The sequence below is a fragment of the Rhinoraja longicauda genome, chromosome 2 (assembly GCF_053455715.1).
Source record: "Rhinoraja longicauda isolate Sanriku21f chromosome 2, sRhiLon1.1, whole genome shotgun sequence".
Taxonomy (NCBI): domain Eukaryota; kingdom Metazoa; phylum Chordata; class Chondrichthyes; order Rajiformes; family Arhynchobatidae; genus Rhinoraja; species Rhinoraja longicauda.
The window spans coordinates 91,682,091-91,697,441 of record NC_135954.1 but is presented as its reverse complement, the minus strand read 5'-3'; the positions used below and the strand labels follow the sequence as shown (position 1 = coordinate 91,697,441).

General features: G+C 42.1%; 1 protein-coding gene across 1 annotated transcript in view; it reads left to right on the top strand.

The window, feature by feature from the left end:
• The window catches only part of ccdc13 (coiled-coil domain containing 13), a 42,688-nt gene that overhangs the window by 7,586 nt on the left and 19,751 nt on the right, over window positions 1-15,351 (top strand). Inside the window, 8 exon segments of the mRNA XM_078423961.1 lie at window positions 591-739; window positions 2,003-2,145; window positions 7,067-7,165; window positions 8,004-8,120; window positions 8,679-8,783; window positions 10,999-11,169; window positions 12,356-12,532; window positions 13,671-13,868. Coding sequence (XP_078280087.1) covers window positions 591-739; window positions 2,003-2,145; window positions 7,067-7,165; window positions 8,004-8,120; window positions 8,679-8,783; window positions 10,999-11,169; window positions 12,356-12,532; window positions 13,671-13,868 — 1,159 coding nt within the window.

Here is a 15,351-nt window from a genome sequence, read left to right as displayed (position 1 = left end):
GGTGCAACGATGCATAATGCCGCAATACTCCATGGTTCTGGCAGCATTTGTGGAAATAATTGGGTTGTGTGATTGTGGCTATACAATATACAATAGACAATAGGTGCAGGAGGAGGCCATTCGGCCATTCGAGCCAGCACCACCATTCAATGTGATCATGGCTGAAATAATCTGCCTTCCTATTCTTACCACCAAAGTGGATAACCTCACACTTATCCACATTAAACTGCATCTGCCATGCATCCGCCCAATCACACAACCTGTCCAAGTCACCCTGCAACCTCATAGCATCTTCCTCACAGTTCACACTGCCACCCAGCTTTGTATCATCTGCAAATTTGCTAATGTTACTTTTAATCCCTTCATCCAAGTCATTAATGTATATTGTAAATAGCTGCGGTCCCAGCACCGAGCCTTACGGTACCCCATTAGTCACTGCCAGCCATTCTGAAAGGGACCCATTTATCCCCACTCTTTGCTTTCTGGCTCTTTGCTATAAGAAGGGTTTGAGTTGATACAGGGTCTTTTCCTGTCTTGTCATTGTTTCTGTGTTTGTAGTGTGCAATGGTGTGAATCCCTGAATTTTCTAGCTTGTTGGAAAATGAGAACGAACAGCTGCAGGAACAGATCCTGGAACTGAGGAATGAGAACGGCCGGCTCTACAAACTCCTCAGTGAGAGGGATTATGAAATCAAATACCTGAAGAGAAAAAGGGAGGAAGATCGACTTGCCCTGGCAGGTAAGTAGACTGGCAGGCAGGTTTGGATGCTGATAACACGTGAGTCACTCTGATTCCAGTAGATACTGTTGGAGCCTCCCTCCAAAATAATGTCTATTGAATAGTACAAGTTCAAGAGTTCAAGATTCAAGATTCAATTTAATTGTCACATGTACCAATTAAGGTACAGTGAAATTTGGGTTGCCAAGTTGGTGTAAAAGGAACAAAGTTCCATATTGGCACAAGAGTATCGCCAAGTAGAAATTATAGCCCATAGATTTTGGAGGGAATTGACTAGAGGACACAAATAGGAGAGGGTCATTCCCCAATTTGCATTCCCACCCCAAGGGTTTGTGTGGTTGTGTGCATGCGTGGTGAGAAGGGGCGAGCTGATTGTGCATTTTATTAAACAATTAATAGCAGGGATAGATTGCTCGAAACAGGCAGGTGGTCAATGTTTCATCTTTGTCAAATTTAACATTTTGGCTAGAATCTCAACAGGCTTTGTCAGAGCATTAGTTAAAAGAGTTATAAAAATAATAATCATCTAAAATTGGTGTGTGTCGCAATCTGTGTGTTTTTTTAATGTATTCTAATGTGAGAGGGACAGATTATTTTTCTCTCTGACCTCTTATTCTATGATCAAGGGCGGCACAGTGGGGCAGCAGGGTAGCTGCTGCCTAACAGTGCCGGCCGGAGACCCGAGTTCAATCCTGACTACGGGTGCTGCCTGTACGGTTTGTACATTCTCCCTGAGACCGCATGGGCTTCCTCCGGGTGCTCAGGTTGCCTCCCATATCCCTAGCATGTGCAGGTTTGTAAGTTAATTGGCTTCTGTAAAAAATAAATTGTCCCTAGTAGTGTGTAGGATAGTGCTAGTGTACAGGTTGATCGCCGGTCGGCGTGGACTCGGTGGGCCGGAGTGCCTGTTTTCACACTGTGTCTCTAAACTAAACTAAACTAAATAAAGTGTAGCATAATATGTTCCTGAGAATTTCCAGGAAAAGGAAAAAGTATACAATATTTCAGCTCTTCCTGGGTGGGAAGTACTGTATTGTCAGAGCTGTTTAAAGATGCTTAGACAGACATCTGAAGGGAATAGAGGGATGCGGTGATGGGATTAGTTAGATTGGCATCGTGTTTGGCGCAGACCTGATGGGCCAAAGGGCCTGTTCTTGTGCTGTACTGTTCTACCTTCTATATTCTTTGCTGCTGATGAAATAAATGTCACCTCCATAGGCTCTTTAAAGCAATGGTGTGTTACCAACCTGTGTTGCATTGCAGGGACTGCTGGCATGACAAGCGATGTAGCTGCAAGCAAAATGGTTGAGCTGTCAAAGAGGAACCGCGAGCTGACTGTAGAGAACGAAAGCCATAAATCAAAGGTCAAGCAACTGAGCAACAAACTGCAAGAGCTGGAAAAGGAGGTGCTGTCACAATCCAGTTGTAGATATTTGAGGTGCAGTTGAGAGTTTGAAAATGTTACAACAAATATGTTCCACCTTTCACCCTCTGGTATAAATACTTCAATGATGTTTTATTGGCACATGCACCGAGGTACAGTGAAATTCTTTGTTTTGCATACAATCCAGTAAAATCAATAAGCACAGTCATAGATAAGTATAAAAGTGCAAGATTGTAATGTAAGAATTGTAGACTTCACTTAGGCACTACACAAAGAGTTGCCATGTTGCTTGCGCCAACCCACAGGATCACAAGGAGAACGTGCAAACTCCACACAGTCAGCACCCAAGGCCACGATTGAACCCAGGTCTCTGGCGCTGTAAGGCAATGGTTCTACTAGCTGCATCACTGTGCACTAGATAGGTGGATTTTCCCTTGTTGAGCAAATGGAAATTCTCCAGGTAAATGTACAAGATGCTGATGAGGTGGATTTGGAGTATTATGTTCAGTTTACCCTGTTACCCTGTCATAGGAAGGGTGTTGAGCTGGAAACAGTGTAGAGAAGGTTTATGAGTATGTTGCCAGGACTTGAGGGTCTGAGCCATGGGGAGAGGTTGGGTAGGCCAGCACTCTATTGTTTGAAGCGCAGGAGGATGTGGTGATCTTATAGTGATGTATAAGACCATGAGGAGAATAGATAATAATAATAATAATAATAAACATTTATTTTATATAGCGCTTTTGCAAGTGCTCAAAGACGCTTTACAAAAACAGTCATAGATAGGGTGAATGCAGAGTCTTATACCCAGAGTTGAGGAATCAAGAACCAGAGGACATAGGTTTAAGATGAGAAAGATGTAATAGAAATCCGAGAGACAACCTTTTCACACAGAGGGTGGTGGATATATGTAGGCAGGTACTATAACAGCATTTAAAGGATATTTGGACAGGTAAATGGATAAGAAAGGTTTAAAGGGACATGGGCCAAACATGGACAGCTGGGACAAACATAGATTCAGTTTCTGTGCTCTATGGCTCTATGACACTATGTGGATTTCTAGTAGCTTAAATTTGAGATTTCAACGTAGTTTGATAGATTTACATTCCTATAAAATAAGCAGTCAACCAAAAATGGAAAACTTGTGCTAATAACATTGTTTGCACCTGGAGTGGATTGATCATAGTATTATTCAGAGCATACCATCAGAAGAACAATAAATATGATAACCTGGATCAGGTACTGAACCCAGCTAGTGAAAGATTTATGAGAATAACTTTTCTAGCACCTCAAGAATCAAGAGTGTTTTATTGTCATATGTCCCAGATAGAACAATCACATTCTTTCTTTCTGCAGCACAACAGAAATGTAAACATAGTACACTGTAAACAATATAATAAACGAGAAAAAAAGTTCAGTGTGTATATATACACATACTCACAAGTATACACACATATATATATATATATATACACATACACACACACATATACGTACACACATAAAACAAACAATAGCAGTGCAATAACAATAATAATAATAATAGTCTATTGTAGTACAGAGCTTATTTCAGAGCTTATATGCGGGTTGGATCATACAACTGCTGCGGGCTATGCCTGGGTAACAACGCAGGAGACAGAGCCCGACGTATAGTAGTTGACAACCTGCTGAAAAGCTGTGACATTTTATGTTTACAAGAAACGTTTTTATCGAAACAGGACTTGGGAAAATTGAACTCTTTTAATGATGATTTCCACGGGGCTGGTGAGTCCACTACTGACCTATCTATGGGAATAGTGAGAGGAAGGATAGCAGGGGGAGTGGCCATCCTTTGGCAGAAAAGGATGGACTCTGCTATTAATGTCATTAGGCTAGAAGTTGACTGGTGTATCGCTATACAGATAAAAATGAATAACAAAGAAGTTACTATCCTCAATGTATACACACCGTATGAGTCACAACAAAATGAAGACGAATACCTGATTAGATTAGCTTTTATAAATTCTTTTATTTCTGATAATCATTCCACAAGTATCTATGTAGTGGGTGACATGAATGCTGACCTATCAGACAAAAGTTCCTTGTTTGCAAAGCATATGCTGCAGTTTTGTGTCGATAACACTCTTATATTATCCAGCCAAAAGCTCCTACCTGCAGATAATTATTCTTACATAAGTGAGGCCTGGCACTCTACATCATGGCTTGACCACTGCATTAGCACTGCTGATGCTCATGATATTCTAAGATCTATGGAGATTGTGTATGAGGCATCTATGTCTGATCATGTTCCTTTTGTTATGGCACTCGATTGGGGCAGTCTCCCGGAAATGTCTCAGGAGGTTAATAGTGCCTGTAAGGCTAAACTGGATTGGTCTAAGCTCTCAGATGAGGATGTGATGTTATACTATGGGAGAACTGATGTCCTTCTAAGTAATGTATATCTACCCAGAGATGCGATTATGTGTACTGATGTGAATTGTAATAACAGCGCTCACTGTAAGGACCTCTGTGCTATGTATAATTGTATTGTGGGTGCTGTGTATGAAGCTAGTAGGCCATGCTTTACTCACTCTGATAAAAGACACAGCATTAAGCCAGGGTGGAATAAACATGTGGCTGCTCATCATGCTGAAGCTAAGGATGCCTTTAAGGCTTGGGTCCTGGCAGGTAGGCCCAGAGAGGGGCCTGTCCTGGATCACAAAAAGCTTAGTAATGCTCGGTATAAATATGCAGTTCGTTATATCAGCAAACACGAACAATTAATGAGAGCAGACTCTATGGCTGATAAGCTCCTTGGTAACGATGTTACTGGCTTCTGGAAGGAGGTGAGAGCTCTGAACAGAGGCAGTACATCGTTACCATGTACCATAGAAGGAGTCTCAGGAGCCGACAACATAGCTGATTTGTGGAGGCAACATTACTCTGAGCTATTCAATTGTATTAAAAGTGATCCCTACAAAGTGGGCAACATTGCCAACAGTGACAAAGTGGGAATCACAGCCAATAAGGTCTATCAAGCAATCACACAGCTAGCTGATAACAAAGCTAGCGGCTTAGATCAGATCACTGCAGAGCACCTCAAACTTGCAAGCCCGAGAGTTGCTGCCCTTCTTGCAATCTGTTTTACTGGCCTTATGAATCATGGTCTGTTACCGGACTCCATGTTGTCCGTTACTCTGGTGCCTGTCATCAAGGACAAAGCGGGCAAGGTGGGGAGCTTGGATAATTACAGACCGATTGCTCTAGCCAGTGTGTTATCCAAAGTCCTGGAAAGAATTTTATTAGATAGATTATGTTTTTATTTGGGTACTACAGACAACCAGTTTGGCTTCAAGGCTAAGCATGGTACTGATTTATGTATCTATGCCCTGAAGGAAATGGTTGAAATGTATAGAAGGCAGAATTCCTCTGTGTTAATTGGTTTTATTGATGCCTCTAAAGCTTTTGATCGAGTCAACCATCATAAGCTGTTCCAAAAACTGAGTCAAAGAGGAGTGCCTAACAGTATAATTAGGGTCCTGGCATATTGGTACGCCAACCAGAGCATGCAGGTCAAATGGGGTAATGCAGTCTCTGTACCATTTGGTGTTGGTAATGGGGTTCGCCAGGGGGGGCTACTCTCACCAGCCCTCTTTAATGTGTACATGAATGATTTATCTGACCAGCTTAGAGGCTGTAAAACAGGATGTATGATTGGTAACACCCTGGTAAACCATCTTATGTATGCCGATGATCTGGCGATTTTTTCTCCTAGCAGTGCTGGGTTTCAGCAGATGTTGAATATATGCTCTGAGTATGGTGTCCAATTTGACGTGAAATACAATGCTAAAAAGAGCGTTGTCATGATTTGTAAAGTAAAAAGGGACAAAGATCTAGTCTTCCCATCATTTTACCTGTCAGGGCAGGTTCTATCTGTCTGCTGTAAAGCTAAGTATCTGGGACATGTCATTACAGATCAAATGTCTGATGATGAGGACATGTATAGACAGCGCCGCATGTTGTATGCACAAGCTAACATGTTGGTTAGGAAATTCCACTGGTGCTCAGGAAATGTCAAGATAAACCTGTTTAGAGCGTACTGTACTCCTCTTTACACTGCTCCTTTGTGGATAAAGTTTAATAAGTCAAGCATCCATAAACTTAAGGTTGCCTATAATGACTGTATGCGCATATTGCTTAGAAAGCCAAGGTGGTGCAGTGCAAGTGAACTGTTTTGTAGTGCAGGAGTCAATACGTTTCATGCCCTGTTGAGGAATCTCATGTTTAAATTTATATGCCGATTGAATGGTTCTCAGAATTCCATCATTGTGCTGCTGGTAAATCCTGGTTTCAGTGCCGTGAGATACCTGTCACCTATGTGGAAACATTGGTATTGTTGCCTTTTCTAATTTAATTTAATTTTATATGTATATACTGTGTACTGTATGTGTATTCTAATGGACCATGAGTCTGCTTAATAAATTTAATTAATTAATTAATAGTCCGATGGCTGTAGGGAAGAAGCTGTTCCTGAACCTGGATGTTACAGTTTGCAGGCTCCTGTACCTTCTTCCCGATGGCAGAGGTGAAATGAGTGTGTGGCCAGGATGGTGTGGGTCTCTGATGATGCTGGCTGCCTTTTTGAGGCAGTGTTTCTGATAAATCCCTTCGATGGTGGGAAGGTCAGACTCGGCAGTGTTCACCACTCTGAGTGTAGGGTGTATGACAATGTTCTATAATCTCTACAAGTCAAGCCAAATCAAGTCGAGTTTATTGTCATATGCACAAGTATGGTGAGATACATGCATCACAGGCACATGGACTCAGACAATACAAACAAACATAAATGATACATAAAATACACATAAATACTATGAGAAGGAATGGAGCATTGTGACCTACTGTGAACTTTAAGTTGATGGCTTCATCATTCTGATACCTCCATAATGTAATGTATGTTTTTGTAGCTTCAAACGTCCCTAAAGGGCAACCAACCACTCAGTGTCAATGAAGCATCTGGACAAACCAACAAGAAGTCATCTCCCAAGATACAGAATGAATCGCTGGTCAGTAGAAAGAATGAACTGTAACTCTCTTTCTTTTCTCTCAGTATTCTCTGTCTTTATGATACTTTTGTGGTTTCTGTTTCCTCCTCTATTTCCTTCATGCATCTTTATATCTTCAGTTTTCTGGCTCTCTCTTATTTTTCTCTCTTTCTCATAGTGCTCTTTTTCTTTTCCCTTGTTTTCCAGAGGCCCTTTACTCAGTTTGGAGTTACTTGTTAGCATCCTGCTCTAAAGATATTTCCCTTGCGTTTATCCCTTGAGGCATCTTTTTCTATTTTATGCCAGTTATCTCCAAAAAAAAGGTTAGGCCTCTCCTTTTCATTGTATCTATGCTACTCCACTTACCTCGGTGTGAATTTACTCAGCAGTAATCAAACCCAATTTGTGTTATTCTGACAGAGTTTGGGAGCCGCCATGTTTAAATTACAAAGAGTGGTGGAACAGATGCAGCCCGGGGCAAAGTTGTCTTCTCTGTTCCTCTCCTTGATTTCCTCTTTTCCTTATGTCTCCTAAATCAATATTTAAAGCTATTTATTTTCACATGATTCTTAGCAATCTTTGCCATTAACAGGCAGCGCCTGTGGAAATATGAGGTAGCCTTGTACTGATTTAATTCATGGTCACCATCAGGAAACATTACCTGCAATCTCTCTACAGATGCTACCTGACTGACTGTGAACTTACAGATTTCTATTGTCTGCAATATTTTGTTCTGTGTTAGGTATCTTTGTACCCTATTATGAAGTACACATTTAAAATTATCTTAATCAATTGTTTCATTTAAAAAAAAATTATTTTCCGTAACTCATGTTTGCACTCTGATTATTGTTGTCCATAGTCTGACAGCATTGACGTGAAAACTCTTCAAGATAAACTTTCAGCAGCTAACCTTAAGCTGGTTGAATCCCGGAACCAAATGCTGAGTGTTAAACAAGAGCTGAAAGTGGCGCACAAGGTACTCACTAACTAGTCTAAAGCTGGTAAAATTTAATGTAAATACAATAGCAACTGGCTACACCACGTCACCCTCTTCCCACAAATAAACTATTCGTGGACTCACTGTTACACAAAATTGAATGTAAAGGGGTCATAGATCAGAAGACAAAGGAGCAGAATTAGGCCATTCGGCCCATCAGGTGGGGGTTAAGTAAATATTAATGTAATGACCTGCCTAATGGAAGATGTGGACTACTGGTTTCACACCAGGCCTAATATTGCTATTCATTGTCGAAGTGCAAAATCTGGTGGGTTGCAAAACTTGATCCCTTCATTTCTCTGTCAGGGTGGTGGGGATGCAATCAATTGTTGTTGTTTAAGCTAAAGTTAGCTCCATTATATCTGGGGATGCTTCTGTGCAATGCTGATGAGGGCGCTACTTTGCCAGAGGTGGTAGATGTTAGTGAGCCCTGCAGAGATATGTGCAGGAATGCAGCTTTCACAGACCACAGCAACGAGGACTCAGATAATTTTGATGTTTTCTTCAAGAACTGAAGATTTGAAAATCTTTTTCCAGGTTTTGACTAATGAAGTGGGTGATGAAGTGAACATCCAACATTTGCTGAATAACAAGGGCTCGTGGCGTGGCCGAGCCCAGCAGATCCTCACCTTGCAGAAAAAGGTATTGGTTTTAGTTTATTATTGTCATTTGCACCGAGATACAGTGATTAGTTTAGTTTAGTTTCAAGATACAGTGGGGAAAGGGCCCACCGAGTCCACGCCGACCAATGATCACCTGTACTATCCTAGTTCTATCCTACACACTAGGGATAATTTACAGAAGCCGATTAATCGACAACCCTGCACATCTTTGGAATGTGAGAGGATACCGGAGCACCCAGAGAAAACCTATGTGGTCACAGGGAGATCATACAAACTCCCTGCAGACAGTACCTGGAGGATTGAACCCACGTCTCTGGCGCTGTAAGGCAGCCACTGTGCTGTAACGGTAGAGGAAAGACACAAATTATTGGAGTAACTTTTGCCAGATTATTCCAACTTGCTAATTTTTTTTTAAAGTCCTATTTTTTCATACCACCAAACTCTATTGATCTTTTGTCTGAGTCCATTTTATGTCTGTCGACTGTTTACGTTCTCCCGCTGTTTCTCTACTGATTCTTTTCATCTTCACATCCTCCATATGCTCAGTGTTCAGTCCTTAGTGTGCTGTGTCGGAATACCCTGCTCATCTCAACAACCTTTGAAGGAGCTCTAAAAACCCATGTCTATCAGCTCTTTGTTGAGTATATCTTTATCAAATCTTGTTAACAGAAACCTGACCACTCATGGGTTTATCTTTAGCGATTGTTTACTTGTCACCCCATTTGGATTTGAGCTGGGCTCTGATTATTAGCATAACAGGAATCCATACATTGTAAACAGGTCACTTTAGGAATTGTGACTGAAGCTCTGGGCTACCAGTCTTCCAGTCTCAGGGTCTAACTATTACAGCAGTCCTGATAATACTCAGGATACCGTCCACAGGTAGCTAATCCAGAAGTCCAAAACACAAAATGCTGGAGTAATTCAGGGGGTCAGGCAGCGTCTCTGGAGGACATGGATAGGCGATGTTTCTGGCTGGGACCCTTCCTGACCCGAAACGTCGTCTATCCATGTCCTCCATAGATGATGCCTGATGCGCTGAGTTACTCCAGCATTTTGTGTTTTGCTTAAGATTTCAGCATCTATAGTTCCTTGTTTCTCCAAATTACAAATCCTCTCAGTCTTAGGCCTCCATCTCAGCCCTTTCCTCAAATCTTGAACCATTCATAGTTTGGTGCAACTGACGGGCTTGCTTAGTCATTTCAGAGGGCTTTGCTGTAGAAATGCAACACATATAAGTCAGAATGAGTAGGAACAGCAAGTTTCCTCAAAGAACAGGATGCGTTTTCTTGATAATGACATGGTATTACATGGTAGTACAAGAAAATAACTGCAGATGCTGGTACAAATCGAAGGTATTTATTCACAAAATGCTGGAGTAACTCAGCAGGTCAGGCAGCATCTCGGGAGAGAAGGAATGGGCGACGTTTCGGGTTGAGTCCCTTCTTCAGACTGATGTCAGGGGGCGGGACAAAGGAAGGATATAGGTGGAGACAGGAAGATAAAGGGAGATCTGGGAAGGGTGAGGGGAAGAGAGGGACAGAGGAACTATCTAAAGTTGGAGAAGTCGATGTTCATACCACTGGGCTGCAAGCTGCCCAGGCGAAATATGAGGTGCTGTTCCTCCAATTTCCGGTGGGCCTCACTATGGCACTGGAGGAGGCCCATGACAGAAAGGTCAGACTGGGAGTGGGAGGGGGAGTTGAAGTGCTCGGCCACCGGGAGATCAGATTGGTTAACGCGGACCGAGCGCAGGTGTTGAATGAAGCGATCGCCGAGCCTGTGTTTGGTTTCGCCGATGTAAATAAGTTGACATCTGGAGCAGCGGATGCAATAGATGAGGTTGGAGGAGGTTACATGGTTATCATTACTGGTTCTAGATTTTTTTTTTCATGATGAACTATTCCCTGGCTGTTGGGAATTTTTATAATTTACATCTCTGGATCTTTGGGACAAACTTGGATTAATAGTTTAGTAACGCGAGCACAATGCTTCATTCCTCTTTTTATTAATGCTGCATAGAAACTGTAAACACAAGGAATCTGCAGATGTTGGTTTAAAAAAAAGACATGAAATGCTGGAGCAACTCAGCAGGTCAGGCAGCATCTCTCGAGAACATGAATAGGAGATGTTTCACTCAACTATCCATGTTTTCTGCATAGTTTTTAAGAATGATTAAAAGTAGAGATGACATATTCTAATTATATCTAACTAATAATATTCTGCTTATGTAGATTCGAGATTTGGAAAGTCAAATTGGGTCAAATACGCATAAGGAGCAATCATCTGGACCCAGTGTTGAAGAGGAAATGCTGGGTGCTTCTGGTAACCGACGTCTCTCGAACCAGGAGAAAAATGTTGTGCACATTCGGGCAATGGAGAAAGAAAGAAAAGAAGCTTTTGAGGTAAGACCTTAAGGGGAAGAATTAGATGCAGATATAAAGAATAAAAACATTTTGGTAAGGAAAAATACTTATTTGTGGCTGTTTGATGATCATTGAATGAACTTGAATGTAGCCCCTCAAGTCATGTATGACTTCCCCCCTTTTTCCACCCTCTCTTTCCTATGACCTACCGTGGTATGCAACATTCTCCCACTATCCTGTCCCCCTTTTCCCTGCCGTCCCCCCCGCCCTTCCATATATATCCCTATCTCTGGGTTTATAATTCACTCCTCCTCTCTCCTAATCTGACACCTTTTATCTCCCTTTCATCTCTAGCTTTTGTCCATCTATCTGCAATCAAACTACCCTCACCTATCTCCACCTGTCATTTGCCAGGCTTTGCCCCACCCACAAGGTAGATACAAAAAGCTGGAGTAACTCAGCGCGACAGGCAGCGTCTCTGGAGATAAGGAATGGGTGACGTTTTGGGTTGAGACCCTTCTTCAGACTTGAAGGAGTTTGTCCCACTCCCATCTGTTTTCCAGCTTTCTCCCCCCACTACAGTCAGTCTGAAGAAGGATCCCAAACCAAAACATTGCCTATCCATTTCCTCCAGAAATCCTGCCTGATCCACTGAGTTACTCCAACACTTTGATTTTTTTTTGTAAACTAGCATTTGCAGTTCTTTGTATATATTCTAACTGGGAAAGATATTGTTGTCATATGGTCTAAGTTCTGAAATTCATGTAATCAAATAGAGGTGTCTTTCACCAGAATGACTGGAGCAACCCAAGAAGGCTACTTACATTCACCTTCTCAAGAGTAGAAACAAGGAATGCTGTTGGTGGTTCACAAAAGAAGACTCAAAGTGCTAGAGTAACTCAGCTGGTCAGACAGCATCTCTGGTAAACATGGATAGGTGGTGTTTTGTGTCGGGACCTTTCCCAAGGACAGTTAAGGTTGGGGAATGAACGCTGTATTTGCTTGTGACACCCATAATCAATAGCTGAATAAAAAAATGATTGGGGAGAAAGAGAGAGTAAAAGGGGCATCAGGACAGTAGCACATGCTTGTAGGCAGACCATCGTTTCCGAGAGGTAGTGTCAGTGCTATGTCAATGGACACCAACTGATTGACTCCCGAGCAGCAAAGCCAATTATGTCATCTATGAATATTTATACAAGCTGTGCTTTATTCATTTTCTTAGAGAATGACTGGTGACTATGAGAAGCTGAAAAAAGATCACGAGGATCTCAAGAGCAAATTCGATGGATCAAAAGCAAGAATCCAGGTTCTGTCCACGGAGCTGAAAACTTCAAAGAGTCAAGTGGTAACACTTCTCCAGAAAGGAAAGCATGATGACGAACTTGTTGACGCATTGCTGGTGAGAAATCATATTTAGTTAAGATAAAAATGAAGAGTGGAAAGCGCCGTGTTTCAAAAAAGCTGGCTGGTTTGGTGCACAATAAAAATATTAAGTAGGTCAGACAGCGTATGTGTGGAGAGATAAATTGTTTTGGTGTTACTAGTTTGAGTAGAATGAATAAAACTAGCAGTTTTCCTGTTAAAGATAGACACAAAGTGCTGGTGTAACTCAGCGGGCCAGGCAGCATCTCTGGAGAAAAAGGCTGGGTGCTTTTTCTCCAGAGATGTTGCCTGACCTGCTGAGTTTCTCCATCAGTTTGTGTCTATCTTTGGTATAAACCAGCATCTACAGTTCCTTGTTTCTACAGCTATCCTGTAAATCTAAGTGTCCTGGATACCATTGCATCATGTCAGCCACCCTGAAACTGGCCATTTAGTTTTTTTTTGCTTCCTATAGAGCAAGGCTCATTGTTGATGAGTGGAACGTAGGCATGTGAAAATTCTACCACAACTACTGCAACCTGTTCATTTACAACTCAACCTCGACTAACTCAGATAAAACAGAATAATTGTACATTTCTTTGTTATTTTGGGACATAGATCGCCTGCTGCATGGATTAACAATGGTGGTCATTGGTGGCCCTTTTCTCTCCACATGAATATGAGGGATTGTGTGGACCAAAGTTACATATGGGGTAAAAATTGTGTTTATTTTCTAACCATGCCATTGATATGGACTTAGCCCAGTTCTTTTGGGCTGGAACACTGCTTCTTTATGGCGGGTGACATTCTCCTGCCTAAAGAGTTAAAATTTATGACTTTTAAAAGACATTTGGATAGATATATGGATAGGGATGGTTTAGAGGGCAATGGGCCAATGCATACAAATGGAATCCGCTCAGAATGCCATCTTGATCAGCATGGGCAAGGTGGGCCAAAGACCTGATTCTGAGCTTTACAGCTCGATAAATCATTGATTCAATATAAAAATGGTAGGTGCCAGAACAAGGTTTGATATTCTCTCCTCTGCTGACTACACATGTATTGTTCTTACCGGGGAGAGGGGGTTGAAATCAACCCTTTAACTATCCATTGCAAAGAGCAAGAAGCACAATGTTATTGACAGTAGACTTTCTCTTATATCGGATCTCTTACAGAAACAGCAGAAGCAAATGCAGGAACTTCTAGCTCATGCAAATGAACCGGGTTCGAAGAGCAAGGAAAATGTGAGCCAGCATCTGAATGTTGAAGCTCAGAAGCAGGACTTCCTGATTGGAGAGCTGAAACAGATGGTAACTGAGCGGGAAGCCAAGGTGAACGATCTTGAGAAAGAGATCAGACAGCTACTGCTAAAGGTATGCAAAAGGCCTTTGTTCATCCCAGGAAAGGATATAAAGTGTTGGAGTAACTCAGCGGGTCAGGCAGCATCTCTGGAGAACATGGATAGGTGACGTTTCGGGTCACGACTCATCCCAGAACTTGATGTTGTCTTTGTACTGCTTCAGTGAAATAAGATTTCAGCAGTCCAGCATTGGATATATTTTTAATCCACAGACAATATTTAGTGTCTGAAGCAACAGTCAGAGAGGTGAGGCCTTGTTCTCACTCTAATTCTGCTGGGACATTTCATTCGGGAAATTGTTCCCAATTAATGAACTGAGGTTCACTAAAACCCAGCATATATACGAAATGAATCTATTGCAAAAATATAGATATTGGCACTGTTTATTATTGTTATATGTACCAAGATACACCGTGCAATCCAGTCAAATCATACTATACATTACATGAGTACAATCAAGCCAATACAAGTTCAACAGAGAGTACATAGAGAAAAATAAACAGAATGCAGAATATAGTGCTGCAGCATTGTCGCATTGCAGCTAGAGCGGAAAAAGCCATTTAAACACAAAAGTGCAATGGCTGCAAGAGGGTAGGTTGACTAATCGAGACTACACACTTGGCTTATGCGAAGACTGTTCAGTAGTCTGATAAAAGTGGGAAAGAAGCTGTTCCTAAATCTGGTCATATGTGCGTTCAAGCTTTTGTACCTTCTGGCTAAACTGTGGATAACTCATTGATTTTATCAGTTTCATCATGAACTTCCACCCTGTGCTCAAATTCACTTGGGCCATCTCTGACACTGCGCACACCCTTTCTTGAACTATCTGGCTCCATCGCAGGTGACAGACTATAAACTGATCTACCACAAAGCTATTGTCTGCCGCTACTACTTTGACTATACCTCCTTCCACCCTGCCTCTTGCACCAATGACATCCCTCACTGTCAATTTCTCTGTCTCCATTGAATCTGCTCCCAAGATCCCTTTCTTCAGTGAGCACAATTTGCTCCTGCTGTTGTGATGAAGCCCTCACCTATGTCTCCTCTATTTCCCATAGTTCTGCTCTTTCTCCCCTCCCCCCCCCCCCCCCCCCACACTCCCCTCCCCAGACAGAATGTGGATCACCACCATCACAGGTCACATCTTCTTGTCCCCATCCCTTTCTGCTTTATGCAGAGACCATTCTCTCTGCAACTCCTTGGTTCCTCATTCGTCCTCTCCTTCCTCTGAAACCGCAGGAGATATAACATCTGCCCCTACATATCCTCTCTCACTTCCATCCACGGACCCCATCAAACCTTTGAGCTAAGACCTATGTTCACTTGCATCTCTTCCATCCTCGCCTATTGCATTCATTGCTCCGATGTGGTCTCCACATTGGCAAGACCAACTGTAGACTAGGTTCTGCTGAAGGTGTGTGCTCTGCCTGCCAAGGCCTGCTGGAGCTCCCAGTTGCTAACCATTTTAACTCCCCTTTCCATTCCCATATTGACCT